The 27,315-nt window shown below is 43.9% G+C and overlaps 1 protein-coding gene across 1 annotated transcript in view; it reads right to left on the reverse strand.

Annotated features, from left to right (window-relative positions):
• Positions 1-27,315, reverse strand: part of Psd3 (pleckstrin and Sec7 domain containing 3) — a 563,673-nt gene that overhangs the window by 505,507 nt on the left and 30,851 nt on the right. The window contains exons 3-4 of the mRNA XM_023714618.1: positions 21,943-22,032; positions 20,082-21,018 (exon numbers count right to left, since the gene is read on the reverse strand). Coding sequence (XP_023570386.1) covers positions 20,082-20,780 — 699 coding nt within the window. The 5' untranslated portion in view covers positions 20,781-21,018; positions 21,943-22,032. The remainder of the gene's footprint in view (positions 1-20,081; positions 21,019-21,942; positions 22,033-27,315) is intronic.

The following is a 27,315-nucleotide window of genomic DNA, read 5'->3' on the forward strand; positions in this document are numbered from 1 at the left end:
AAAAGAATTTATGAATGTATGTCAATAAATCTCAGAAGAGTGAAACACCCCCAGGGTAGCCCGACCCATAATTTTTTCACTGTTACTCCATCGATAGCATGAAATCCTCTGTGGAGGAAGAAGGCAGTGCAAGCTGACACATGCAAGGGTCAGAGGCCTAAGAATGCACGTGATCAGAAGGCGCCTCTCCCAGATATCTAGACAGCCTCTTCGGTGAGGTAACAACAGCCCCCTTGTTGCAGGCTCCTGGCTTCTCCTTAACTCTGAGTGGCCCTTCCTCTCACTCGTCCCAGTCGGCCACAGCCCAGAGAGGTGCCTGCATTACCCAGGATTCCTTCAGAGCCTTAACACGCTCTTCCCACAGGCACCAGCCAGGGGCCGGCCTCCATCAGTGGAGCCTGGTCTCACCTCACTACCCTCACTCCTTCCCCTATTCCTGTAATAATGTGGAGTTTTTTTAAAAAAGTAAATGCAATGACGGTTCTAAATTCCTTCAAAATAAGCACAATCATACTCACTTAGCAAACAAACACACTAAAGAGATAAAGTGATCTAACTGGTCAAGATCCTTAGTTAGAAAATATTTGGGGAAATTAAAAAAAAAAGGACGAGGTTAATAATTTAATCATTGGCAACAAAACAAACACACTCTTGTTAGCAAACAATGACTCAACCCCCAAGTACATCAGATGGCAAATACAGTGACTGGAGCAGGAATAGACAGCTACTATTTGTTTGCTTCTTTGGTAGTGAACTTGTTAAATTATACATTTAATAACTCACTTCTCAGACTTCGCACAAACGACTAACCCAGCCAGAATACTCCTGTTCCTCTTCTTTCTCTCTGTTTCAGCTGTTCTTCTGTCTCATCTCCTTCCCAAACTTGCCAACAACTGTCCCCCATCCAGAAAGAAATTCACGATGTCCAGTGGTATCTTATTATGCAACTGCCCCGCTGGCCTGCAGAGTGCCTTCCCGAGGGCACTGCAGCCCCTCGAGGCCCCGCGCCACCTCCTGCCTGCCTCCTGCTTCCTGCAATGCACTGCATTTTGCAAAAAGGCTTCATTTTCTGTCACTCATCCAGGTGCAGCTAATCTCAATCCACTGTTTAGGTGTTCAAACGTGGGACTACACAGGATAGCCTCCCAGCAAGCAACTGAAAGGAAAACAAAAATGCCAATTCATTGTAGAGACTTGGGGTTTTAGCTGTGTAGCTCAATTGTAGAACACTTGCCAAATGTAATCTGTGTGTGTGTGTGTGTGTGTGTGTGTGTGTGTGTGTGTCGTTATTATGATTACTCAGGTGAAATCTTAATTTTACATGACTTCAATCTCCTGAGCGCTACGACAAAGTAGCCTTTTGCTTTGCTTACATAGCCCTGTTCGCTTCTCACCATATTACAGTGAGATAAGCCTTATTATTACCTTGTGCAGGTGAATAAATTTAGCTGTCAAGAAATTAAATAACTGTTCTGGACCATTGTGTTGTGGTTAAGAGCTCATCCCCAGACCCACCAGAGCTACAAGTCTATGCCCTCCTTCCTGAGGATGCGGTAGTATGGCAGTAGTGTGGCAGAACCCGAGGGCCCAGCACCCTGGTCTGAAGGTACGTAGTTACAATGGCATTCCTTAACCTTAAAATAGGATTTATAGTTTTTATTTTTATTTATTTTTTAAATGTTTTTAACCTGGTTAATTTCTCCTAAGATTTAGGTGTACTTCCACAAAAGAATTTCAGTTTATTGATTACGTAGTTAAATTCTAGTTGATTAAACTTTTTTAAAAAATTATTTACTTATGTATTTGGTATGGGGTCTTACCACGCAGCTCAGACTTGTAGTGCTCCTCCTGTCTCAGCTCCCCCAGCACTGGGATTACAGGCATGTGCCACCATGCCCAGTTTCAGTGGCTGGCAGAGTGAGCCCAAGGTTCCAGGGCCAGCATGACACGTGTATTGGAGATTGAGCCCAGATCCTTGTGCTTGCCAGGTAGGCGCTTAGACTGCCGAGCTATTTCCCAAGCTCCCTGATTATACTTTAACAGCATGTAATTCTTAATAATAAAAAAAGTCTTTGGTGCATCCCTAAAAATGTATTATTAGACATTAAGATGCTCAAATGGCTTTATTTGAAGTTGGAATAGAAACCATGTAATAATACTGGCTGTAACTGCTGCTTGGCAAATCCATTTTTCTAATGTTATGAGGTCAGTAAGAAACGGTCACGTTTCAGAGCTGTGCTAAAAACATCAGAAACAAAATTCTTCCCTCCTCATATTCTCTATGTATAAGAACTTTCAAAGAGAACTTACTAGAATCAATGCCTTTGTGACTTTTTCCCATAATTTTATTGAGAAACAAATAGCAATGAGACAGTTTCAAACCAAATTGGTAGGACAGTTTCAATAATTGACACATTGCATACATTCTTCCTAGTGGTTAATTGCTGTACAAGATGTGGACATGATATCCTATTTACAAACACTATTAGAACAAATCCCTCTATTCATTAAGAGAATGTAACTATATATCTATCCTAACCATTTTGAATACACAGATACAAAATGGAAATTCATTTGTCTCCCCTTTTTTGTTTAGTTCCATATTTGAATATTATAGGTGTGTTAACTCAGCAAAATATTCTAAAAGAATCCAGTAGTCCATAGTAGTATAGGGTCTTCCGCTTCACTGGCAATGTCACAAATTGTTGATCTGAGTCCCCTATAGCTCAACAGGTATAATGCAAGTAAAAGGAAAGCAAAAACTAGAGGACTAACTAATTAAGAGAGGGAAAGGAGAAGAGTTAGGAAACATGACAGTGACACGTCATACAGTTATATGCAGAAGATGGCCTTTGTGACTTTAGCTGGAAGGTAGCTATCATCTACCATCAGTAGGTTAAGTGGAATTTCTAGGAGGCCATGGTGTGGGACTGAGCCCCTGCATCCAGGGCCCAAACAGCAGAAGCCAAACTGGAGCAGTGTTGCTCATGCCAGGTGCTACATAATCAAACTGGACTTTACAATGGACCAGTTTCCTGAGACATAGGAGATGCACAAGAGCAAATACAGAGGGACCCAGACAAAGTCGCCACGATAAGGAAGGCCCCTCTGTCCTAACCTTATAAGGAAAGCAACCTGGTAATGCTGTCCTGTTTTTCTGGTCCTTACTTCTGCTTCCCCACCAGCTTCTGCCTCTGAAGCCCACTGTGCTCAGCACCTTTCTAAACCTTTTTAATAAGATGCTGCCTGATCCATAGATTGCTAAGAAAAGTCAGTTCGTTCCTTAAGACATCTTGCTAAGCAGTTTCCACTTGCTAGCTACCAGGTACAGTTTCATTGAAATCATCATAGGATTGTATTATTCAAGGCTTATTGGAAAACTGGATCACACATGCTCCATCTCAGTTCCAAGAAAATTTTCCTTTAGCAGTCTTTTCATAAAGAAGAAGAGGAAGAAGAAGAAGAAGAAGAAGAAGAAGAAGAAGAAGAAGAAGAAGAAGAAGAAGAAGAAGAAGAAGAAGAAGAAGTCTTTTCGTTCTAGGAAACACTTATATCTCTGGCTATAGATAAGCCATTTAACCCCCTTCTCTTTTGAATTTGAAAGCAGCTTGTTTTTTCTTTTGCCGGTGCATGGTGCATTCCTATTTGAAGGACAAGGCAATGCGGAATCTCCTTCCTAGGCTCACACCCACTTGCGGCTGTCTCTGGGGGCCCTCACACAGCTGCCCTGCACCCTTGTCCCCAGATGCATCCCTTTCCACTGCAGAGTCGATGGGGAAGTGGCCTGCAGTCAATTATGATGTCATCTCCAAGTGTCTTCAGTTTTGGGCGTGCTACTTCACCTCTTCTGCCTGGATTTCTTTTGTTTATAAAAGAGAAACAATAATAGAAGCCTATTTGTTGGAGTGCTTATAAAGAATAAGTAAAATAAGATCTACAACATGCTCGCCCATAGTAAACACTCACGTGTTAGCTCTTATTTGTCACCTGGTAGTTGCCACTGGTGGGACACTTTTCCAAGCTGCATCCGTTGTCTGTTTCTGTAGTTCTTGGCTTTCTTTGTAAGAAAGAAAGTGGTAAAGTGTTTGCCCAGCATGAGAAGGGTCCTGGATTTGCTCCCCAGGACTGAAAAAAACATGTATGCATGTATATAGAGATACATGTAGGTATACATTTATATGTATATTTCTAGTATCTTACTAGCACATTTGTTAAATGAGCAAAAGTTCTTTGAGAAAAATATAAGGCAGGTTATTTCGGTGGACATTCAATTACTTTTAAAATTGACCAGTTTTGAGCTATGACTAAGTACGTCATGTCCCTAATTCAGAGGGAACGCAGTGGTGCTTGAACTTTGCACACCCTCTTACGTTTGATGGAATGTTCACTTCTGATTGTGAAGTCAGGCTCACAGATCTGAACTCAGAGAGAAACTCCAGCGCCATCGCATCCTCCAAAGCTTTCCTTGAGACATGAGGAAAGTGCAAGTTGTCGCTGCACCAAGAGTCTCTGCCTTCTCCCAAATGCTCCTGACAGAAAGACCAGCAGAGGAGCCTTTGGCTCCTGACCGCGTGCTTTGCGAACCCAACAGTCTGAATCATGACTCTCTTGAGCATCTCTCAGCTTGCGCAAGGGTGGGCAATCCCACAGGAATGGTAGTAAGATGAGAAGGAGGAACAACAGCGTGCGGTCCGGAAGCAGACACTTCTACACTGTGTCCGGCACCACAGAGCGGCTGTGCACAAGGCTGAGGGTGGGGACTGTGGCCCAAGCACTGAAGAGAACCTTACAGGGTCGAGTGAAACAGGTAGAGACCCGCAGCTCTTGCCTGTCGTGACTTGTTTCCGTCCACGCGAGCCAACTGGGTGACCCTGGCCTTATCAAACACAGCCTTCTGGCCATCTCTTTCTGGCCAGCAGAGAGAGGAATATTTTCAGAAAACTGCAGACATTTCTCTTTAGTCCTTCAACAAAAAGCACCTGGGACCTGAAAGAAAACCCCTCTATTAAGCAGGCATGCGGGAAATATTTTCTGAAAACATGGGAAGAAATGATTTCTCCACATGTCCCCGAGTTCAGTACAGTTCATTAGTTCATAGCTCTCACCCATGTGCTGGAAATACAGCGCTGACTCTCCACTGCCCTGACATTGGGTCCTCTGAAGCCCAGATAGGGGCAGATACCTGCCAGAGTCCCCAAACACCTGAGATCAATGGGCGCTCCAGGAAGACACTCGATAATAGTGGAGCTGAAATAAAAGATATCTTTTCAAAAACATAAATAAGTAAGTGACATTCAGATGGATTTTAATTTTCACTTTAATCTTGCTAGGAGTGGAGGTGGGACCGTATGGTGACATACTGAAGGGCTTTGACATTCCTGTGTACAGAATGTCTGGAATCGAGCTTGCTGTGACTGAGAACAAGAGGGTCGCTCTCTGTCCAGTCCTTCTTTTTCCTTTTGAGAGGTGGCCTGGAAAGGCAAGAAGTGCACCCAGTGCTTCCCACCATCCCCTGCCATTGTCCCTGGATTCCCTCCCCCTAGACTTTATCGTGCTTCATAATTCTATGGGAATGTCTAGGCTTCATCCCACCTACCTCAAGTTCTGATGGTTTCTGTTCACACCCCCTGCACTAATGTCAAGCTAATGTAAGGCAAGTTGTTTTCAACTGTCTACACTCAGCCCAAGAATAGCCACCAGGGGTCTTAATTACTTACTTTTAGTTACCTAGACCCAAATGTCAAGAAATCTTCACAGCAGTTCTCAGGAATGCCATTCATTTTCATTTGTAGTTTCAAAGAATTACACAAGGGAGCTTTTCAATTTAATATAAGCAATAAATCTTATGCATGTTGTGGGATCTCTGACCTATAAAAGCTGAGCAAAGCAATTTCCACAAGGGCTCAGCTTACTTGAAATAACTTGAGAACAAAACATCGTCCTTTCTATGGGGGCAGGGAAAGGAAAGGGACAGAAGATTAGAAGAAGGGCCCAGCCAAGTAGCCAGTCAAGCAGATTTAACAGAAGTGCCTGGGCAAAAGCTGTACTTAACATAAAATTCAGCAAATTACTCATCCATTATGTGCACATCTGTGCAGATGTGGATCCCACTTCTATTCAAGGAGGTAAGATTGCACATAAATACTTTAACACTGTGCTGTAAACGTAAACACCATCATGCTAACACTTACAATTTACAAAGGACTTTATTTACTATGAATAGTAACTGTGTTCACTTATTCTCATCAACTGACAGATTTTCTCCTGAAGTTTTCAATTCCTCTCCTTTCAAGCCCAGGCCTATCGCTGCTCTTGACCTTGAGGAAGTTTATGGCCAGAAGCAGAAGGTCCTGTCATGATGCTTCCCTTCTGTAGAAGACATTGAAGAGGATACAGGAAGGGTGTTGGATGGAAGGGGAGAAACAGGAAGGCTGCTGAGAAGCCTGAGAGGAAAGGCATTTGGAAAGAGGAGAGAAACCCTGCCAGACCTAGGCTGTGTAGAAGCAGTGCAGGGGTGAGGGTAGGGAGTTCAAGCAAGGGAGTGGGAGGTGTGAAGAGAAGGGAGGCATGTTGGGAAATGACTTCCACATGCTCTAGTTAGTCAAGATTTTATGGGCTTTACTGTTCACCCTCCATTTCTGAACTTTATCATAGGATCCTGGCACATACGACTTCACTCTTCCAACTTATGGGGAGTTCTTTTGTTTTTCAAAATATTTATAGGCCTCAATAGCATTTTTTCCTTGTTTCCTTTATTGCTGAATCATAATGAATGACTAATTCACAGAGAATTAAGATACTGGGTACATATAGTACACAATTTAGGGCTAAACAAAGAAAATGGTAAACTTTGTGTGTGTGAGTGTGTGTATGTATAAGAAAAAAATTTCTAGCCCAATGTACAGTGGGCAGAGAGAGCCCAGGCCCTGGGTTCCCAGCTACTCTAACCCACCCAGGGCGCAGAAGCTGTTGAGTTGAGGAACCAACACAGCCCCGGAGGGAGGCAGCTCAGCAGTACCCAGGGTGGGGGAGGGTGAGTGATCAAAGGTGAAGGCACCCCAAAACCTGCATATCTCTCTGTCAGACTGGTCTCAAGGTCTTTAGGTATGAAACTCAACTCTTTCTATCAGCTAAGCTCTTCTATATCCTCTATTTTGCAGATTAAATATTGAGGTTCAGACAGTCAGGTAACTTGGCCAAGGCTAAGAAAATTATCTGAGGCTTCACAGGCAGAAATTATAGAGCCTGAATTCATGCCTGGCACTGAAGAGAAGCAAGAATGCCAGGTGCCGGGTGCCGCAGAAGTCCCCTGACCCTTGGCCCATCTTCTGTGGACAGGGAACCCAGAGACACTCTGAGACTGAATTTTATGATAGTTCAGTGGAATGAGACTGTGGAGTAGGTTCCAATAAAAATAGTGAGGGCCAGCCAGATAGCTCGGTGGACTAAAGCTCCTGCTTAGGCAGAGCGCGGCGGCCGGGGTTCGATCCCCTGCACGCCCTACTGACCGCCCCCTCCCGCCGGGGCGCACTGAGATGGTGAGTGAAGCTGGGCACGGTGGCATGTACCTATCATCCTAGCGCTTGGGAGGCTGCAAACAGGAGAATCACTACGAGTTGATCTATGTAGTGAGACCCTGTAGACCCTGTGGATCCTGTTCTAAATACATTTAAAAATAATAGTGAAGCACTCTTTCTCTGAGCATACTGATGAGTTTTTGTATCTTTTGTACTTAGAGTATACGAAAAAATTGTGTTGTTGTGTTTTTCCTGCTCTCAACAGAATAAGAATTCATTATTTTTCATAGGGCAAAAACTGTTGTACCTACAGAAAAGACCAGGCTGGCCGGCAAAGTGAAGGACATTAAAAACTATAAATTCTTTGTCCAGTTTTTGTGATGAAGACAGTCTTGCCAAGCCTAAATAACCATCTTGCCCAGGAGGGAAAGAGGTAGAAAAGCCTGGCTGTGATTCTTACTGTTGTGAACTGAGGCATTACTAGAGGTGTCACAAGTCTCTACATCTCATTTCTATTCAGGAGTCACGCTCTGATTGCTTTGAACAGGACCACCGGCTTTGGTTTGCTGTCCAGACACTGGAGTTACTCAAGCACTATAGAGAGATTTCAGTCCATGCACACTGAGCCTCACTCAAAGAAGCTTCTCAAGCCCAACTCCAGCTCCTGCCCCTCTTTTCTTCTCACCAGGAAACAGTGTAGGCCTCAATGACACAGACAGTGTTCACGGGACCCTGCTCTAGGGCTCTGTGTCCCTTAATAATATCATGCATCTTGACTTTATTCAATGGCCATCAACGCCTCAGAAAGGAGACCGTCCAAGCTGAGGAGAGGCCTTCCATGTCTGCTGGGATGCGATGCTGCCACCCTCTAATGTGTAGGCATGCTGAGCTGTGTCCAATTTTTCTCGACTCGGTTTCAAATTCTCCAATGTTGTATTGAGGAATGCACATTTTTAGGTTGAAATATATTCTTTTCAGGACCACTTGTTGTATTCCATATATCTAAGTTATTATTTTTAATTCATTTGTACCTTTTGATAAAACATATAAATTTACAAGCTGGAAAATTTAAATTTCAAGCTGGAAAGCAAATTCATTCTCTGTATATATAATCACATCATCATAACATCCCTTTAGAAGAGATTATGAAATCCACACACAGCCATGATTTAGATCTAGACTGTCCCTGCATTTTCCTGCTCTTAGAAATGGGCTTCTGGAAGGTGACTCAGTCATGGGGGTGCTATGCTTAGGAGCTGAGCAGCTGACTGTGCTAACAGGAAGGGGGCCAGGTAAGATACTGGTCACTCCGGCTGTGACCGCAAGGCTCTATCTCCTTCACCGCCCCCTCTTCCTGACTCTGCTTCCTGGCCACCATGATGCGTGCTGTGCTTTTCTTCCTGGGCCCTTCCTCTATGCCGTTCACACCAGTGTGCTGTCAGAAGAGCCATAGGGAGCTGGCTATGACGATGAACTGAAGTTGCTAGAAACTCTGAGCCAAAATAAACTTCCGCTGCCTTATGCTGTACATATCGGGTCTTGTCTCCCAAAAACAAGAAAGTGATTAAGACCTGCAAGAGCCCCAGACTCAACTCCTCTGCAAATTTCAATTCAGTTCACTTTTTCTACCTTCACTTTGAGAACCCTGAATCCACTTCCATGGATATTTTTCTCTGATCAAATGGAAAAAAGAGTGATTTTTTTTTTCTTCTCTAATAGGAACATATAGATCACAACTTGTATAACTTCTTTTTCAAACTCCACTGTAGTTTGTTGTTTGTTTGTTTGTTGTTGCAGAGATTACTAGCTCAAGTTATAAACCTTTATGCTTATTCTGCAGATGCATCGTTTTGCACATCTTAAAATCCTTCTTTTCATATATGCTTATCTGCCTTAAACCTCAACTTTATAGAGAGCAGGAAGAATGTTCTGTCTCTTGTGTGATTTGTGAAGGACTCAGAAAATCATTCAATAAATTAATTTGGTGATACATAGAATAATGATAGGTAGTCAAATATGATTACTGCCTACACATTTAATATATGGCTTGTAATTGGATTTACAGTTTCACTACAAATTAGGCATTGTAGTGAATGAACAATAAGATAAATGAAACATCCATAGTTCAGGAAACAGTATGGAAAGATGGGGCAGAAGGACAGTTTGTAAGGAAGTACAGGAAAAAAAGTCACTTCCTAAAAAAGATCAAAGATGAGAAAGGTAAGAATTTTGTCATCCACTCTCTGAAATGGCATGAGAAGTAGGAGTGTTGCAAGCTGAAAATATTTATTTTGTAAGCTTGAAAGCATGGAGTAAAGTTGATCCTCAGCCTAGGAGAACATTTCTGGCTGTTGGGGGAATATCATTCCCCAAGATTATTCACAAAAAAAGATTTAGAAAATTAGAGTTGGAAGCTTAGAAGAACAAAATTACCACTACAGTCCCTTGGCCACAGGTCCAATCAGGACCTTAAACATTAACCTGAACAGATGGAGAAACTCATTTTCATGAAAATACCACTGTGCTAAATTTATGATCTGAAGGGTTTAGACTTTCATTCTGCTTTAGATTGACGCTCCTACAGTGTCAGCGACCCCTTGCTGGACAGTCCTCTAGCCTGGACAGCCATAATGAATAAGACCTTAGGAACCTTGAGTGGAGTGACTGACCTTCCTGTGGACAGCTTCCTCCTGCTATTAAGTCACAACTCCAATGTCATCTTCGGTGCCGCAGCTCACTCTAGGGTCCCTAATTCCATTCGCTTCCTTCTGTTTTATAGTCTCCCAAGCACTTGTCACAACCTGAAGTCATCACATTCAGGTCTTGCTCACTGATCTATCATTCCCCACTCCTACTAAGACTATGTATTGTGGTTTATACCTAGATATCCCTCCAAACATTATGGGGCCATAGGTGGGGCTCCTGGGGGGTAACTGGAGAATGGGGCGTTGGTCAGTGGCTTACTCCACTGATGGGTCTGTAACTGAGTGTGATGTCTGGAGGTGAAGCCTGGTCAGAGAAGCGGGGTCACTTGGGCCACAGCCTGGAAGGGGCTATCTCTCTCCCTCCTCCCTTGATCTCTGTCCCTTTCCCACCACCATGCCATGAGCTCTCTCTCCTCCCCTGGGTCACTCTTCCTTGGAGCCAGTTGACTACATACTGAAACCTCTACAAACTGCGAGCCAAAGTAAATCTTTCTTTCTTTAAATTACCATGTCCAGCAGTGTGCCTCAGTGACAAGAAACATAAATAGTACAGGCTTGCCACTAAACTTTCCACACAGAGCCTTTCTACTTTTGTTTATATAATTAACAAACTTTACAACTCAAACCTGTTGTATGGTTCTCTGGCCTGTGGTAGCTTAGAGAAAAGCACGCTGGTAGCAGTGAGAAAGGATGAGCTAGCACAGGGGAGGCTAAAGAGTTACTATAAGGCAGAAAGAATTTGGAGAGCAGAGCATTTGGGGTCGGGGGAGAGAAAGGCATTCAGTGTACAAGAAAACAGCCCTGCATGTCTAAAGATCCCAGGAAGTAGCACCTGTTATTTATTTATTTATTTTTTTTGTGGAACTGGGGATTGAATTCAGGCCCTTGCGCTTGCCAGGGAAGGGCTTATTCCACTGAGCCATCTCCCAGGCCCAGCACCTGTTATTATAATGATTACATATGTTATCAAATTATGATCTATATATACTGTCCAAGGCAACAGAAAAGTACTAGAAGATATTAGAAAAGGTTTTATTCAAAATGTTAATTTTTAAATTTATTACTTAATAATAATAAGGGAAAGCAAAATACAGTTTCCTAAGAGAATTTCTGTTAAATACAGTTAAAGAATTCCTTCCTCCCTTGTTTCCCTTCTTCTTCTTCTTCTCACTGTGAGAACTACACGAACATGTGTCTCTTGCGGCGGGGCAGCAAGAAAGCTACAAGGTCAAGTTTGACTTCAATACACCAGCTCCGTAGGCTTTTTCACCATATATTTTCAAGTTTTTCTAACTGCAATCTGATCTTTTGTGAACTCAACTCTTATTTATATATTATCCTAGATTTGTTTATTACTTTTACCTTTCCCTATTATTTTTATTTTTTTTGTGTGTGTGCTACTGTTGTAGGACACTGAAAATCCTTTATAAAGGAAGATTCAGTATCTATAAATTCTCCTCAGACCTTTCTGCTTATGACATAAGATAAATTGGCTGGGGTGCCATTTGCTACTTCACCATACATAAAGGTTGAAAGCTCCATGAAGATTAACCAAGCTTCTTGCACATAAAATGAGAATTTCAAAAGATAAAATGCTGCAGCTGCTTACATAATTCCCAGGGATTTGTTTGTTTGTTTTTTAACTTCATAATCTTCCAGCCCTGGTAATTGAAAGGTTAATACAAAAGCATGCATCCTAAAAATTGAAAGTTAAATTCCAAAAAGTTAAAAATTACTAAATATAATCACAGGAAATATGCACAAGACAAAGGGGCAGCCAAAAGAGAGACACAGCTGTTGACCACTTTTAAATGAAAGAAAATGAACTTCCTGAAAAATGCAGCCTTGTCACCGCCTGGCAATATTAGCTCAGTGAACTCATTGCTCTTTCACTGCCCATCTCTGGTTTTCATTGACATGGGCCAGCTCAAGGACTCAGTAGAGCCAAATTCAGGGAATGCGGCCTATCTCTACCTTGTTGTTTGTCTGCTCTGAATTTGGCAATAGTGGGTTAGAAGTCCAGTTGAAATGCTGTAATGACAAAGAGATCCCATGCAGATTCCTCAGAGCTAATCTACTTATTAAACAGCTCGCTTGTGCATAAGGACTTATAGCCACATAGATCTTATCAAAACTTACAGTCTCTGGAAGTCTATGAGGAAGATATAGCTATAAAGGAGAAAAAATTAGCCATATCATAACTAGCAGCAGATTGTGGAAGTAGATCTGTTCATAAACCACATTAATGAATGATTTTATTCTAAAACATTACAGCACTTATTTCAGGGATGTCAGTGATCCTTTTAAAAATCTGCCCAGGGGCCATAAAATTTGGTGTCCCTAAAAGTGGAGAGGGCTGCGGTAGGACATTTATGCAATGCAATCACTCTTAATGCCACGTCTGTGCAAGGGTTTTAGGCACTTAGGGGGCTGCTTGTCCTTGCCTGCCCCTCTGGTCTCCATCAATGTCTACGCATTGTCCTATTCTCAAACCCACCTGGCATAACCACCTTTGGCCCTCACCCATCTGATACAGCAATGTAAACCTTGCCTCTGCTGCACATGGGACTTCAGAGACTCTTCCCTTAGGAATTAGGCCCAAGGATTCCAGCCCTCGCGCAGCCTGTCTTCTAAAGAGAAGAGATGTAAGCCTAGAAGTTGTGCTGTGTGCTCTGCCACATGCAGTAGGCAGTGGAGCAACACGGCAGAAAAAGAAAGAGATTTGGAGAGCATGGTGGAGGAAGGGAGAGTGCAACAAGGAGAGATGGAAAAAGATTTGACCCACCAGAGTCCCTGCTCCATCTTGGTCCTAAGGTCATCTGCATCTCTGTCCCTGGGATAGGTGAGACCTGCCCTTATATATACAGTTTACAAAATCCAGCTTTAGGGAGGAGGGAGGAAGGTGAGAGGAAAAGGGTGTAGAAAGGACTAAAATGCAATATGTGTCAGCTTTCTATGGGAAATGTACTGACTATCGCAGACATGTACTAATAAAAAAAAGAGAAATAAAAATTCAGTTTTAATCTTTGACTCCAAATCTCTCAGCCCAAATTAATTTAAACTCAAGATTAGAAAACTGCAATCTGAGCAACAACTTTGAAGATAATAATATGCAGTATATGAGCCATTGTTACTTTCCTACTATCTTGTTTGGAAATTGTGTTTCTCTGTTTTTGTTGCTTTTCTATCTTTAAAACGAAAAGAAATGGTTATAAAATTGAGAATCTGGGGCCGGGGAGATGGCTCAGTAGAATAAGCACTTTTCTGGCAAGCACAAGGGCCTGAGTTCAATCCCTGGTTCTGCCAAAATAAATAAATAAATAAATAAATAAATAAATAAATAAATAAATAAATAAAAAATTGAGAATCTATGGATATAAAATGATTTTAAAATTTATATAGCTTCAGTTTCTCTTCCGGATATGAGAGACACATCTAATTCTACTAAGAAAGCAATTATCCAGCACAATGACACTTCTTACATGATGAACTTTTGGAAATTTGCCATCTAAAGCTATGGCTAGGTTTCCTTTTCCTAAGTACAGGCCTGAATTGTTTGGAAGGACAAGCAATGGAATAGAAGTAAAGAAACCAGACAGCCTAATCTTTCCATGTGGCAGATAAGCACCTAAGACCCAGAATACAGAGCATTGCTCTTCCTCAGCTATCCTGGGTCAGAGAGAGGGACAAGACCTGTAGGTCCTGGCTTCCAATCCAGTAGCCTTTCCACATCCTGAGAACACACAGCTATGAAGGTGCGCACACACTCTGCTCCCTACTTCCTATAGGAAGGCTGAAGGACTAAAGTGAATACAGTGCCTGGAGTTTACTCTCCAGGGCCCACAGGACTCTGGGGCAGGAGTGTCAAAGGGAAGGGTAAGGAGAGAGGAGGAGTGAGAGAATGTTGCCATGGCAACTCCAAGACAAAGAACATAACGAGGAAGAATTGAAACTCATTCTACCATCTCTAGCTTTACTTATTCAAGTAATAAATCAAGACATCTACATCAAAACCAATGCAGCGTGAAATGGACTGAAGATAAGCCTTTGCAGTCCAATCAGTCCTGTCTTCTAAATACCAGGATCTTTTCAAAGGGATGCTTCACTGCACATTTGTCTACATCACTGTTAGAATTTCTGTAAGAGTATCGGTGCGTGCTTTCTCTTTGTTCTATTTTTTTCAAAAGATTCGGAATTACCTTCAAAGATTAAAATTAAGGAATAATTATCTATATTATTGTTTTTGAGCAGAATTGTTCCTAAATATATCAAAGGGCAGAAAAGTAAAAAGGGCTTGGATAATGAAGTTTTGCTACATTTCTAAGGTTTCGGTAGACCAAAGACCAGTGTTCAACTTAAAGGAAAGAATTTTATTTAGACAAGAGTCTGGTCAGAAAAAGAAATAGCAGCCCTGCATGGTAGTGTGCACCTGAGATTCCAGTTACTCAGGAGGCTGAGGCGGGAGGATCACAAGTTTGAGCCCAATCTTGGCAACTTGGCAAAATCTTATCTCAAAATATCATAAACAAAAAGGTTTGGGGATAGAGTTCAGTGCTCACTGGGTTCAATTTCTAGTACTACTCAAAAATGAAACAACAAAGATAAGAAGGAGGCAGGGAAGGAAGAAAGGAAGGAAGGGAAAGGGAGAAAGAGAAAAGGATTTATCAATCAGAGAGCAGACAGCTTGTGGAGGATATCAGCCTACAGTTCAAAGGCCCTGCCTCTTCCATATCCCTAAGTCCTAGCGCCCTTGAAATCTCAGTGCTCCCCAAGAAAGGCAGGCTCACATGCCTGCTCTCTATGCACATTTCCTCCACTGACGTCATTTGATGTGGCGGGTTGTTTACAGACAGGGTGAATCTCAAACCTGAAAGGACCTCTAAGAGCACACAACATAAACAAGCTTTGTTCAAGAAGTCAGCAGAGGCCTTGTAGCTAGTCTATAAATGCAAGCTCCTTTTCTGCCTCTTGAACACCAGCACCAACAACCTTTACTCTAAATAAAAACTTTGTACCAAAAGATGCAATGCACTTTACAGATTCATAGTTCAGATGTTGGTTTCATTTTAAGGAATAACACTACTTTTTTTTTTCTAGTCTGCTGAATAGGACCTGCCTAGAAAATAGACCTACACTACATTTTAATTCATTAGATTAATGAATAATATACCCAGCTCTCTCTCCAGACAAACCCCACAGATTTCCTGTGTGTCTGGCTCATTCTCCCTGTTTTCTAAATTATGAGTACTCCTTGGAAGTGGATGAAGAGATTCAAAAAAGGGATTTATTTTGAGAAACTACTGTGATTGAGAATGAGGAAAAGAAGACCAAAACAGAAAGGTAGAATCTGGAAGAAATTTAAAGCTATAGGTGAAAGGGACATTTTTGGGGAAATTTTAAAAATACATTCACTATTCATTTTCTAATGCAAATTTTTTATCAAAACTCATTGCTATTCTACACTCAGAAGTCTGAGGTTGAAGGCTTGGAAGTTCAAGGCCAGCCTGGGTTATACGATGAGACTATCTCAGAAAAGAAGTCACTACTACTTTAAGACATGGAATATATAATATGATAATCCAAATTTATTTTTTTAATATGTGGAGACTTACCAATAAGTAGAGGGTTTTTTTTTTTTCATTTTTTTTGTTTGTTTGCTCTCCTCTCTTGACTCATGCCTGTTATCTTTGCTTTGGTATCTTTAGCCTTCAAGTCAAATATTGACAGTTCCTTGGGTTTCCACTAAGGAGCAGTAGAACATTAAGTCCAAGAGTGGTTAGGACAGGCTGTGGTCCCAGACCATGAGACATTTCTGATTCACACTGCCAGGGAACCAAAGGAAATGAGAATCTTTAGTCTGAACCACCCTCAGCTGGAACTCCATGTCCTCTAAACCCAGGCCTTCATGGCTTCAGGAAAGATGGTTATGGTTGTTTATACAAGACCAGGTCACTGGAACTGCTCTTCTCAAAGGTCTTTCCCCCACCCTCATCCCTAGACAAATGAGATCAACATCAACCACCAGGTCCCAGAAAATGTACCTATCTTTCTGGAAAATGTCACCAGCTAGAAAGGCAGGGAGAGAAAGCTGGAAGGGCCAGGCTCCAGGTGAACATTTGGGTACCAGCCCTGAGGTGCTGCTTTGTAGTTGTTTTAGTTACCTTTTCTCATGGCTGAGACAAAATATCTGACACCCAACATTAAAGAAAGAAAGGTTCATTTGGCTCATACTTGACAGAGGTTTTAGTCCATAGTTGGCTGGTTCCAAGGCAGGAAGACAGGCATCACAGATGAGAAAGAGTTCATGGTAGGCAGAAGGTGGCAATGCACCAAGGGATGACCACAACTCCCCTATCTTTTATATCTTATCCACACTACTCAGGATGAGTAGCACTCACACCTGTAATCCTGGTGCCCTTAATCCTAGCATTACACCACAAATCAATCCCAGTGTCACACATTGTAGACCCACCCACCTCTGAGAAGCCTCACTTATGATCACATAAGGCTTTGGAGGGACATCTAGTCACAAACCATAACAGTAGTCTTGAGTTCCCAAGAGTTGCTGACATCTCTAAGCATATATCTGTCTCCTTATGGTGAAATGGGGTGGAGAGGGGGATAACAAGGTATATCCCCACCATTTTTGAGGTTTTTCATAAGAGGAAAGAATGCAAAAGAAACCTTCTAGGGCCAGCGAAATAGCTCAGCAACTAAGCACCTGCTTAGGAAAGCACAGGAACTGGGTTTGATTCCCAGCATCACATGCTGTGCGAGCCCCGCCCCCCTGGACACACTAAGTGGGTCACCAAGATGCATGCCTGTAATCCCAGCACTGGGGAGGCTGAAAACAGGAGGATCTACTATGTGTACAAGCTGTGTAGTGAGACCCTATAACCAAATACATTAAAACAACAAAAGAAGGAGGGAAAGAAAGAAAGAAAGAAAGAAAGAAAGAAAGAAAGAAAGAAAGAAAGAAAGAAAGAGAGAGAACTTCTAGGCCATGGAGTACTGCCATTATTTCTATGAATTCCCAGCCATACAAATTAGAAATTAAGGTATTTGTTGCACTTGCTTACTATGATACATGGATGGGCAGAAGTCAATAATTCTTATTCTGGAGCCAATGAGGTTTTAACATTGAGAGAATAAGTTCACCAATTGAAGCACAGCAAAGAAGAAATCTTACTTGTAACACGCAGATTCTTCTATTGGGAAAGTTCAGATAACGACCTCAACCCTATGATAAATACATGGAATAGAATTTGCTTACATGTGTCCATCACTTCACTCTAAGAAATAGAATTGACCACATTGTTTTCAAGGTCCTACTGAGAGTAACTAAAGTCTCAGTATTCATACCTGATAAGAAAATGTTTCAGGGGCCAGGGAGATGGCTCAGTGGAATAAGTGCTTCCCTGGCAAGTGCAAGGGCCTGAGTTCAATCCCCAGTTCTGGAAAAAAAAAAAAAGAAAAGAAAAAGAAAAAGAAAATGTTTCAGGCCAGCCAGATAGCTCAGCAGACTAAAGTGCCTATTTAGGCAGGAGCAGGGACCTGGCTTAGATCCCTGGTGTGCCGAGCTGGCCCCACTCCCAGGGCACACTGAGATGGCCATTGAGACTGAGCACACCTGAGACATGGTGGCACACATCTGTAATCCCAGTGCTTCGGAGGCTGAAAAGAGGAGAATCACTACAAGCCTGATCTGTAGTGAGACCCTATAGACCCTGTACTAAATACATAAAAAAAAAGAAAAAGTTTCAATCAGCCTTTAGATACATGAAAATTTTAAAATATAGAAGTATTGTGCATTTCTTCCCATTTTAATCTACTCAGGGATGGACAAATGAAAAAAACCTATGTTAACTCTTCTTCTTTTTCTAATACCCAACATGTGCAAGGGTCATCTGATTAGCAATAGCCTTAAAGCATTGAAAATACTTGTGCACCAGAAGGAGTTAATTTCTTAAAATGCTGTCTTTGCCCATTGAAGAAGGAATCCGATGTGACCAGCAAGGTCAAGGATAAGTAGTTCTACCTCCTCCCCAGGCCCTGAAGTCACTCTATACTTGCGTTTCTGACATCATGGCTTCTTGGTTCTACCTGGCCTCCTACTGATCTTGTTTTTCACTTCTCTCCCTCAAGATAGAACTACTGAGAGTCCTTATCACTAGCCCAGCACTTTGACACACAAATCTCCATAGCAACTGTGAAGCAGGTGGCAGGAGCAGGGTTTCTAGTATGGGAAAGCTGAGACTTTTAGGAGCTCATTCAAGGCAAGGGTTTGGACTTGGGGATTCTGGAAGAAATGTCTGGGTGTGCATTTACACAAGAGGTGAAACAAGGCTGGCAAGGCTGAGGCCCACTGTCCTGTGCCAATTCTCAAAGCACCTTTCCCCAGTGGAATGGCAGCAGCTCTGAGGTTTTGGCTTCCATCCCAACAGAAGTGGTGGGGTGGGAGGAAGTCCGGGAAGACTGAGTTTTCAAGCCCTCAGAACAGCATCAGAAAACAGCTACTGTGTGACCCCAATCCGAGACGGGGCTCTGACGCATGAGGATGTCATTTCTCTTAAATCCCTGTAGGAAATGAGAGATAGAACTAAGATGGAATGTAAACTATTTCTCAAGGAAGTCTGCTAGGTCTCTTCTATGAAGAGCTGCCCTCTGGAGGAAAGTCAGACAGGCTTTTTCTCCCCAACTCTTAACTATGGTTATGCAGGCCCTCGGCTAAAAAGAAGAGGAAAGAAGGAGGGTGTCCCACGGCACATAGGAGCCACGCTCAAGATCTGGCCAAAGCAGCAGCCACCTCCAAGCCCGGGAGGGCCCTTTATTGGTGTGAGTTTCATCTAGTTGTCCTGTGGCTTCCCTGACAACCCACTGCCCCCATGCCAACCTGCCACACACACCTCCTGCTGGCTCATCTCTCCTACTCAGCATGTAGCACCCTTGCCTCTTCCCTTCCTCACTTACCCCCCTACAAAGCACGCAAGATGTCCACACTGCCAGGAAATGGACCATGTGACCAGAATTTTAAATTTCATACATCCGATTTAAGAATAACACATATGACCTAGATGGTGAGGATGGGTCAGAAATACAGAGAACAAGTTGCTGGCATGGACCATGCATGACTGTGGTTAGAAGCAGAGACTCTGAGGCGGAAGAGGACCTGGGGACCACACAGGGCTACTTTCCCTTTCTGATGGGACCTGGTTGTCATGCTGGAAACGCATTTCCACTTGGTGATGGGCAGAAATAGGAGGTGGATGTGGACCTCAGGCAATCAAGCGGTCAAGAGCAGAGGTCCAGTATTCCAAGGCTGAGCTCTACTTCTGGAAACCTGCAACTTACTAAAGCCTCTCTTCTTGTCCCAGAGGCTACCCTGGAAAGCAGGTTTTGCTTTAGCCTTTATCTTTTTGGAGGGAGGGTGCAGAGTTTTGCCTAATCACATACAGATCTCCTCATCTGAGCTTGGAAGTTCTGAGTGGTGATGAGAATTAAAGGGACATGAGAAGACACTGCGTATGGCCGGCACGTCACAGGGATCCCAAACATCCAGCTACCTCTTTGCCTTTCTCTCTGTCTTCCCCCATACAGCCTACCCTTCTTTACTCTACATTTCCTCTCTGTCCTTGGCAACAATTTTGGGAACTAGTTATTCATCGCCAATAAAATGTTGCAAGTAGTTGGAAAGAAGACAGAGCATAGAGAACAGAGCTAAGCCAGGCTGTGGATGCCTGCGTGGCAGGTACCCCTGCCATGGCAGCAGAAGGGAGCCCTAGGGTCAGAGCTGGGGACACGGTGGCCTCTGTCCCACCTGCATTCTCCCTGCGGACTCTGGGCACACAGGACCTCTTACCTGGAGTGGCAGAGCCGCTGGAGGGGCTGGGTAGTTCCTGCTGATCTGAATGGCCGGGCAGTATCTGTAGAGCTGTGCTCTTGTAGCCCGCACTGTGGTACCTGGGTCTCCTTCATCTCTTGGGCTCCTGTCAGCAGCAGGGGCCAGGGCAGCCTGTGGACCTGGGCATCGCATGTCATTCCTAGACAAGGGGTCCGTGCTCCACAGGTCCTGGGGGCCAGAGGGGACAGGCCAGCACCTGCAGCCCGTGGAGGGAGCCCTGCTTCCATGGCTCATGACAGGAGCCGGGTTAGGGAGCCCATAGGACAGTCGGAGCTTCCTTGAGGCAGGGGCCAGGCAACGCCCCGGGTGTGGGGGTCCAGGATCACCACCTCCTGTTACATTCCGGTGCCGGGATTTTCCCTTTCCCTTCTCCTTCGGTGAAGAGCGGAGAGCCGCTGGCTGCTCTGCCCGGGGGCCTTCTTCTTGCAGCAGGCTTGAGGAGGGAGCAGCAAAGCCCTGCGTGCTCCCGGGGCCCCAGCCTGCCAAGAAGCCTGTCCTTGGACTTGGGAAGCTGGGTCCCTCCTCCAGGCCCCCTGGGGCTGCCTCAGAGGCTGCAGTGGCTGGAGACTGGGTGGGGAGAGCTCCGGCAGGGGGGGCCCGCAGCTGGATGAAGAGGAAGGAAGTTTGCAGCTGCTGTTGCCTAGGCTGCTCAGCCATTTCCTCCAAGGGGGTAGGGCTGGTCCTTGGCGGGGTCGAGTTTCAGACCTCAGTGCCCAGGGATGCAAAGAGCGGCGGCTGCGGGCAGACGTGACTCAGCCCCATGGTCGCCCAGCCAGCCTGAGGGGGAGAGGGGAGGGCACACCTTCCTCACCCCAGGAGTCTCTAGGGAGGGGTGCAGGGGTTGCTGGTGACTTGGAGCTGTGCCTTCCTCAATTCACACAGACCGGAGGAACACCTGCAAGAGAGGTGGGAGGGGGCAGTGAAGACTTGGGGTTCTCCCCTGTGGGGGTCCACATAGAGTTACTTTGCCTTAACTGCACCTTTCCTTCCCATTGAAATGAAAATACTTTCACTGTTTATCCCTAATCTTTGTATTAACTCTATCAATGACTTGGTGTCTGACCCATGAGACACTGTTCCTTAGAAATGACGCCTCCAGTATACTTTGGAGTGAACTTTAATCTACTCGGCAATATTTTCTCTATTTGAAGACCTCTCTGCTAAAAAGTCTGTCTTAAACCATCTTAATGTTTTTATGGAACTCCATTCTGAAGACTGTGGGGATTCAGGAGTCATCCATGAAAAGTGTCACAGTCCTATGTTAAAATGCCTCACTTGGGCCTATGACCCAAACGTGTCCCCATCAAAATTCAGGTGTTGCCAATTTTGGACAGTGGGGGGGAGATCTCTTCTCCTTGGAAATGGGATTAGGACTCAGCAGGAGGCTTCATGTCACATTTTGGGGCTTGTCCTGCCTTCCATGTGTGTGCATGCGGCAAGACCCTCCCCAGTGCTGGTGCTGAGTCTTTGCCTTCATTCTCCAGAACTATGAGAGATAAGTTTCTGTTCTTTACATATTGACCCAGTCTGTAGTAGCTTGTTACAACACAAAAGACCTTTTTAAGACCCTTGACATCAGCAAAAAAAGAAGTAATAAAGGGAAAAAAGCAAAAAGAGAAAAGGACAAAAATAAAAATAGGTACAGGTAATGCATTAGGTTGAAGGGCTTTTAAAAATAATATACCTTTTATTACTTATGAGTACAAAAGCATTCCTTTGCTTTTAAAAATGGGTCCATTTCTTTCTAGCATGGAATAGCAGGTAATTCAAAATTATAGTAGAATAAAAGTGTAGGAGAAGGACGCTACGGGGAACTCACCTGCACATACAGGTGAGTAATTCAGCGCAGAGCACTTCCACGGGTTCAGAATATCGCAGGGTGGATAAAGGACCTAGTGCTGACCTTATTCTGGAGAAGGATGGAAGACAAGGATGAGGAAGCTCTTGTCTTTTCCACTCTGAAATACCTTGACCAGAAGAGAAAAAGAACATTGTCCTCTAAGCCACTGGGAGCCCGCAGCCCAGAACATTCCTTCCCGTGGGGGCTCCTCATGTGGAGCCCCAGCTACTTCTCCCTCCCTGGCTCCCCCGCCATTCTACACCCTGTGCGGCAACTGGAGCCATCAAAGGTAGCCCTGGCTGCCTCTGCTGGCCAGGCAGAGTCTTGGCTGAGCTCCGAAGTGAGTTTTCCTTTTTAAAATGTTTTTGCATAGTATTTTCATTCAAGATTTCACCCTGGCCCTCACAGGCTAAGGGAAGCCACTATGACAGCCACAACAAACACAGGGGAAAACATGGCAAACAAAATTATCTCTAAGCTTAATTACATGTTGGTAGATGACACTCATTTTCATCACCCTGTAAGTGATACCACGTCTTTTTAATGTAAGGTTCATATTTTTTAATGCAAGCCTCACAATATCCTATAAAAAATTTGCTTTTACATTGCAATTGCTCAACAAATACTAGTCTATTGACAAATGAACTGCCAAAAAATGAGAAAGGCTGTGTTTTCAGAAAGAACAGGGATTTGGTAGAGAAGGAATCATTTGGTTTCAACCTCTAGCAAACATTCTATCAGGTGCTTTAGGTGGCATATACCAGGGACAGCGACAGTCCTCTGACTCTGGCGGTGCATTTCTTGGCAAGGAGCTCAGGGAAGTGAGGTAGCAGCCTGATTTTTTTTTTAAAGCTGCATAAAGGCAGAATTTTAAAAGTACACATTCAAAGAAGCAGTGCAGGCCCACTTGTGAAAGGCATACACTAGTTGAGTGTTGGGGATGTTTTTGTGTTTCATGGGCTAAAGTTCTAGTGAATTTGGGAATCTGTGGAAAGTTTGGTCTTGGTGTGCAGGATACAAGCTTGTGGCCCACTCACACATTGAAGGACAGTGGCTTGTTCTATAGGCCCAGTCTATTGGTTGCTATTTATTTTAAGAATGGGGCCCTGTAGGATGGTCTGCCTAAAAACATTCTTTGAGTCTGTATGAAACTTTTGAATCTGTGTCTTTATCTTTTGAGGACAACTAGCCCAGGTAGGCAAGGGAGCTAAAAAGCTATCTCAGGGGAGTTTCTCTTCAACACCTTTGTTTTTTTCTGATTGAAGTTCAGTTGTCCAACTTGCAACTAAAAGAAGGTACCAAAGACACCAAAGTGGTGGTAGTGGCATATCCAGCACCTCTTTCTTTTCTTTCTTCCTATTTGCGAGCTTATTGTAGGGTTGCTTATAGCCAAAGATTTCATTTTCAGGTTGTGTGGGCTGGAATAGGGGAAGTGTAAGAGAGAGAGGTGGGTGACAGTGAACGCAGACAGGAGTGCTAACTTATAGGCTATGTGTGAGGTGGGAGACACTAAAGAGGTTAGAGGGCTGGAGAGATGGCTCAGTGGTCTAAAGCACCTACTTGAAACAAGCTTGGCAAAGCACAGGGACCGCGGTTCGATCCCCAGCACCACATGCCAGCCAGCCCCGCCCCCTGGTGGGCTGAGCTGGCCAAACACACACACAATAAATAAATGTAATAAATAAAAATAAATAAATATATAAAAAAAATAAAAATAAAGAGGTTAGAGTTCTTAGGGAAATAGGGGAAGGTGCCCGAGAACATAGGCTACTGCTGCAATGTGAAGGGCTCAATGACTAAAAGCCAGCAATTTGGTGCCAGATATTCCTCTGAGCTCTGCTAACCCTGCGTGGCTGTGTGACCAGGACCAAGTGACTGAACCTCTCTGATAATTAGTTTTCCCTAAGATTAGATAATAATATCTATTTCACAGGGTAGCCCTGAGGTTTAAGTGGCGATATATGTAAAAGGCATAGTACTGTAGTTGGGACTTAACAGGTTCTCAATAAGCTATTCTTAGAACTGGTATTCACATACTATTGAGGCCTTGGGGACATTTGTTTACTCAATGGAATAGCAAATGCACATGAGATGTGACCATAACACATGGAGGACATTTAAATCTTAAATTATTATAGTAACAGAGACCTTGCTATTAATCCCCCTCAAAACACTCCACCTTGCTTGGAGCATATCTATCCCACTGTTCTTGCCGCTTTCTGAAGAAGCTCTGGGAATCTTCTTTTGAGGTAGTCTATGGTGAATGTTGCTGCTGAGTGCGCTGTCCCGGAGAGGCACGCTTGGGAATGCTGCACTGTGTCCTCCTCCTCTGTGTTAGCTGGCCCTGGCATTGTGTGACTTCTGGCTTCCGCCCATCAAAATGACCATGGAAAGTAAGCACTTGGGACTGATTCAGGACATCAGGGCAGCCACAGTAGTACAGTCAATGCTATTCCTGAAAGAGGGCTTCCCGAGCTGCTTCTGAGAGTGATAAGGAGGCTGGAGCACTTGGAGGGGGATTAATGATAATGAGTCTTCTACTGTAATGATTTTTTTAAAAAAACTTACACATTCATTGCAGTTTTCAATCATATATAGTATATATAACGTTATGTACATACAGTGCTAGGGATAGCGACAGTCCTCTGGCTCTGTTAATGCATGTCTGGCAAGGGGTGTAGGGTGCTGCATATGCAGCGCTCTTTTCTCTGTAGTGGGTAATCACATGCGTGTGTTTATGCTTCATGTCTGAAGGGTAAGCATCCAAAGCTGAGGAGTTCACCGGAATGTGGGAGTGTCATAACGGATGTGGGGTCGGAAGACTTGGACTTGGATTCTGGAGCAAACATCTTACTAATTGTGACTCACAGCAGGTCTCTGAAACTCAGTGCCTCACCTGTAAATAGGCTAAGTAAATTTCTTCTCTTCTTCCTTACAGAATTGTTTGGCAGATCAAGTGGCATATCTGTGTAGTGGCACTTTGTGAAAATAAATCTAAGCTGTGCTCACATTGCAGAGCCACTCTATTATTAATCATTCCTAACTAAACCACTGTCTGATTTCTCTAAAGACTCAAGCTTTCTCTCTCAGAGATTTCTAAGTTGGCCTCCTGATTTTCTCCTCACAACTTCACTATTCATAAAAAGTGAATACAAACAACAGACAATATAAACTACAGTCTAACTCGGCCCATGATTTCGTCTCCTGACTTCCAGACAGATGAGGAACATTCTAGAATCTAGAGTGGAGACGCATGGGCACTCTGGCCCTGTGTCAGAGCGTTCTCTTCTCTCTCTCTCTCTCTCTCTCTCTCTCTCTCTCTCTCTCTCCCTGTGACAGCCTTGGGAAGCCGGCAACACACTCTTCCTTTTGGAAATGCAGGAAGAAGGAGAGAGATGGAGTGACTTGCTTTAAGTGACCACCTCCTCTCCATTGGTGTGTCCATCCCATCTGTCCTCCTATCCCTGACTCGGGTACCCAGGAAGACCCCCTGCCCCAGCCACTGCTCATCTGGGACTCTTTTCTCTCAGTTGTTTCTCTAATATTTCTAAGAGTTTACTTAATTCAAAGTAGTCTGAACATGGTATCTTCTCAGGACATGTTGCTCATACTGAGGAACATGAACTCTCCCCAGTGTGTGGTGGTTCTAGAGAACAAGTCTTAGAGCCCTAAGTCCCAGGAAATCCCAAGAATTTTGGCAGTGTTCCACTGGGTTAGAGACGCATACCAGCTTCCATTCTCGCCCATTCTCTGGCTGTTGGAAGTCCCGCCAAGTGCCCTCTGAAGTTGCCAGGCCCAGTTTGGTTGTGATGGGTTGGGCACTTGAAGTCGGAGAGGATGCAGTGGAAGTAATAATAACAGCCTCTCCTGTGGTAAGGATGGTGTTTAGAAAGTGGCTATATTCTTTTTATGTTTTTTCTTGGTGTTAGAGTTTGAGCCTAGAGCTTTCATGCTATGTTACATCGCCAGCTCATTTAAAAAATTTTTATTTTGAGATAAGTTATTGCTAAATCAATAAATTGCCCAGACTGGCCTTGAACTCACCATCCTCCTGCCTCAGCCTCCTAAAGGTTTGCGAATTGAGGTATATACTAACATGCCCATCACAAAATTGCATTTCTTTATTTGTACTTTTCATTAGTGCAGGTTTGCAATATGCAAGAAATACACCCATTATGGGGAGTTGGCACATACCCATATGGCACCTTTGTCCTTGGCCTGGCAGAGTCAACACTGCCAAAGATGAGCACTGGACAGTCCCACTCAGGCCCAACCAGACAGGCTTCAGATGGGCCAGCGTATTCTCTCTCCTGGTCAGTGACACACCTTCTGCACCGAGGCAGAGATTGTCTGACTGCTAGAAGAATTTTCAGAGAGGTGAGGACTTCGCTACAACATGATGGTGACGATGACAGTAACTACTGTCTTAGTCCATTTGGGCAGAAATAGCATAACAAAATAGACTAAATGACTACAAAATGATTTCTCACACCTCTGGAGGCTAAGGAGCCCGAGACCAAGGCGCCGGCAGATTACAGCTGACTTCTTGCTCCAGCCTTATATGGTGGAGGTGGCAAGACATCTCCCATGGTGAAAGGCCTAATCCATGCCAGTGAGTCCCCATAATCTAACTTCCTCCAGGCCTCGCCACCTAACCTCATTCATCAATTTGGGGATGAGGATTTCAACATTTTACATACATTTCTTCTAGTCCTGGGAACATGGCAAATATCAGAGTCTGTGTTTCAAAGACACAGATGCTGAAGTCTGCAGAAGATAAACTGTTGGCTCCAAATGACACAGAGATTAAGTGGATGCAGCCTCAGGCCTTTCAGCCTCTGATGTCAGTTCTTTCAAAAAGACCACACTGCTTCACACTGAGCACACTCAGGAGCCACCCTGGTCCTTCCTACACATCATCTCCTCAGGTCCTCAACGCTCTTTCTGAGCTGATATCCCTGTGACCATTTTTTTTTTTTTTTTTTTACCTGTCCCCTGAAAGCAAGCCCAGCTCTTGTGATAGTAGATGGCTCCTATCAGATAGTCTACTTGTGATGGTTATTTAGGGAAGAACCAGATGGGGAAAAGCTTGGGAAACATTCTAATCTGAGAGTCTTGCATTTCCATCCTGTGTCTATTTCCTCTACTTCCCCCAACCCCCGCCCCACGCACACAGAACGCTGGCACATTCTGAGTGGTTCTTTGTATTTTCAGTTGATACGTGCCCACCCTGGCATCTGATCACACAGGCAGACAGCTTTTGAAGAGCATGGAAAAGGAGCTGTGGCAGGCAAGAGCCCTGGGTTGCGGGGAGCTTAAGCGCTCTGCTCTGTGTCATGAGCAGACGGCCAG

The sequence above is a fragment of the Octodon degus genome, unplaced genomic scaffold, assembly GCF_000260255.1.
Source record: "Octodon degus isolate 3935 unplaced genomic scaffold, OctDeg1.0 scaffold00036, whole genome shotgun sequence".
Classification (NCBI taxonomy): Eukaryota; Metazoa; Chordata; class Mammalia; order Rodentia; family Octodontidae; genus Octodon; species Octodon degus.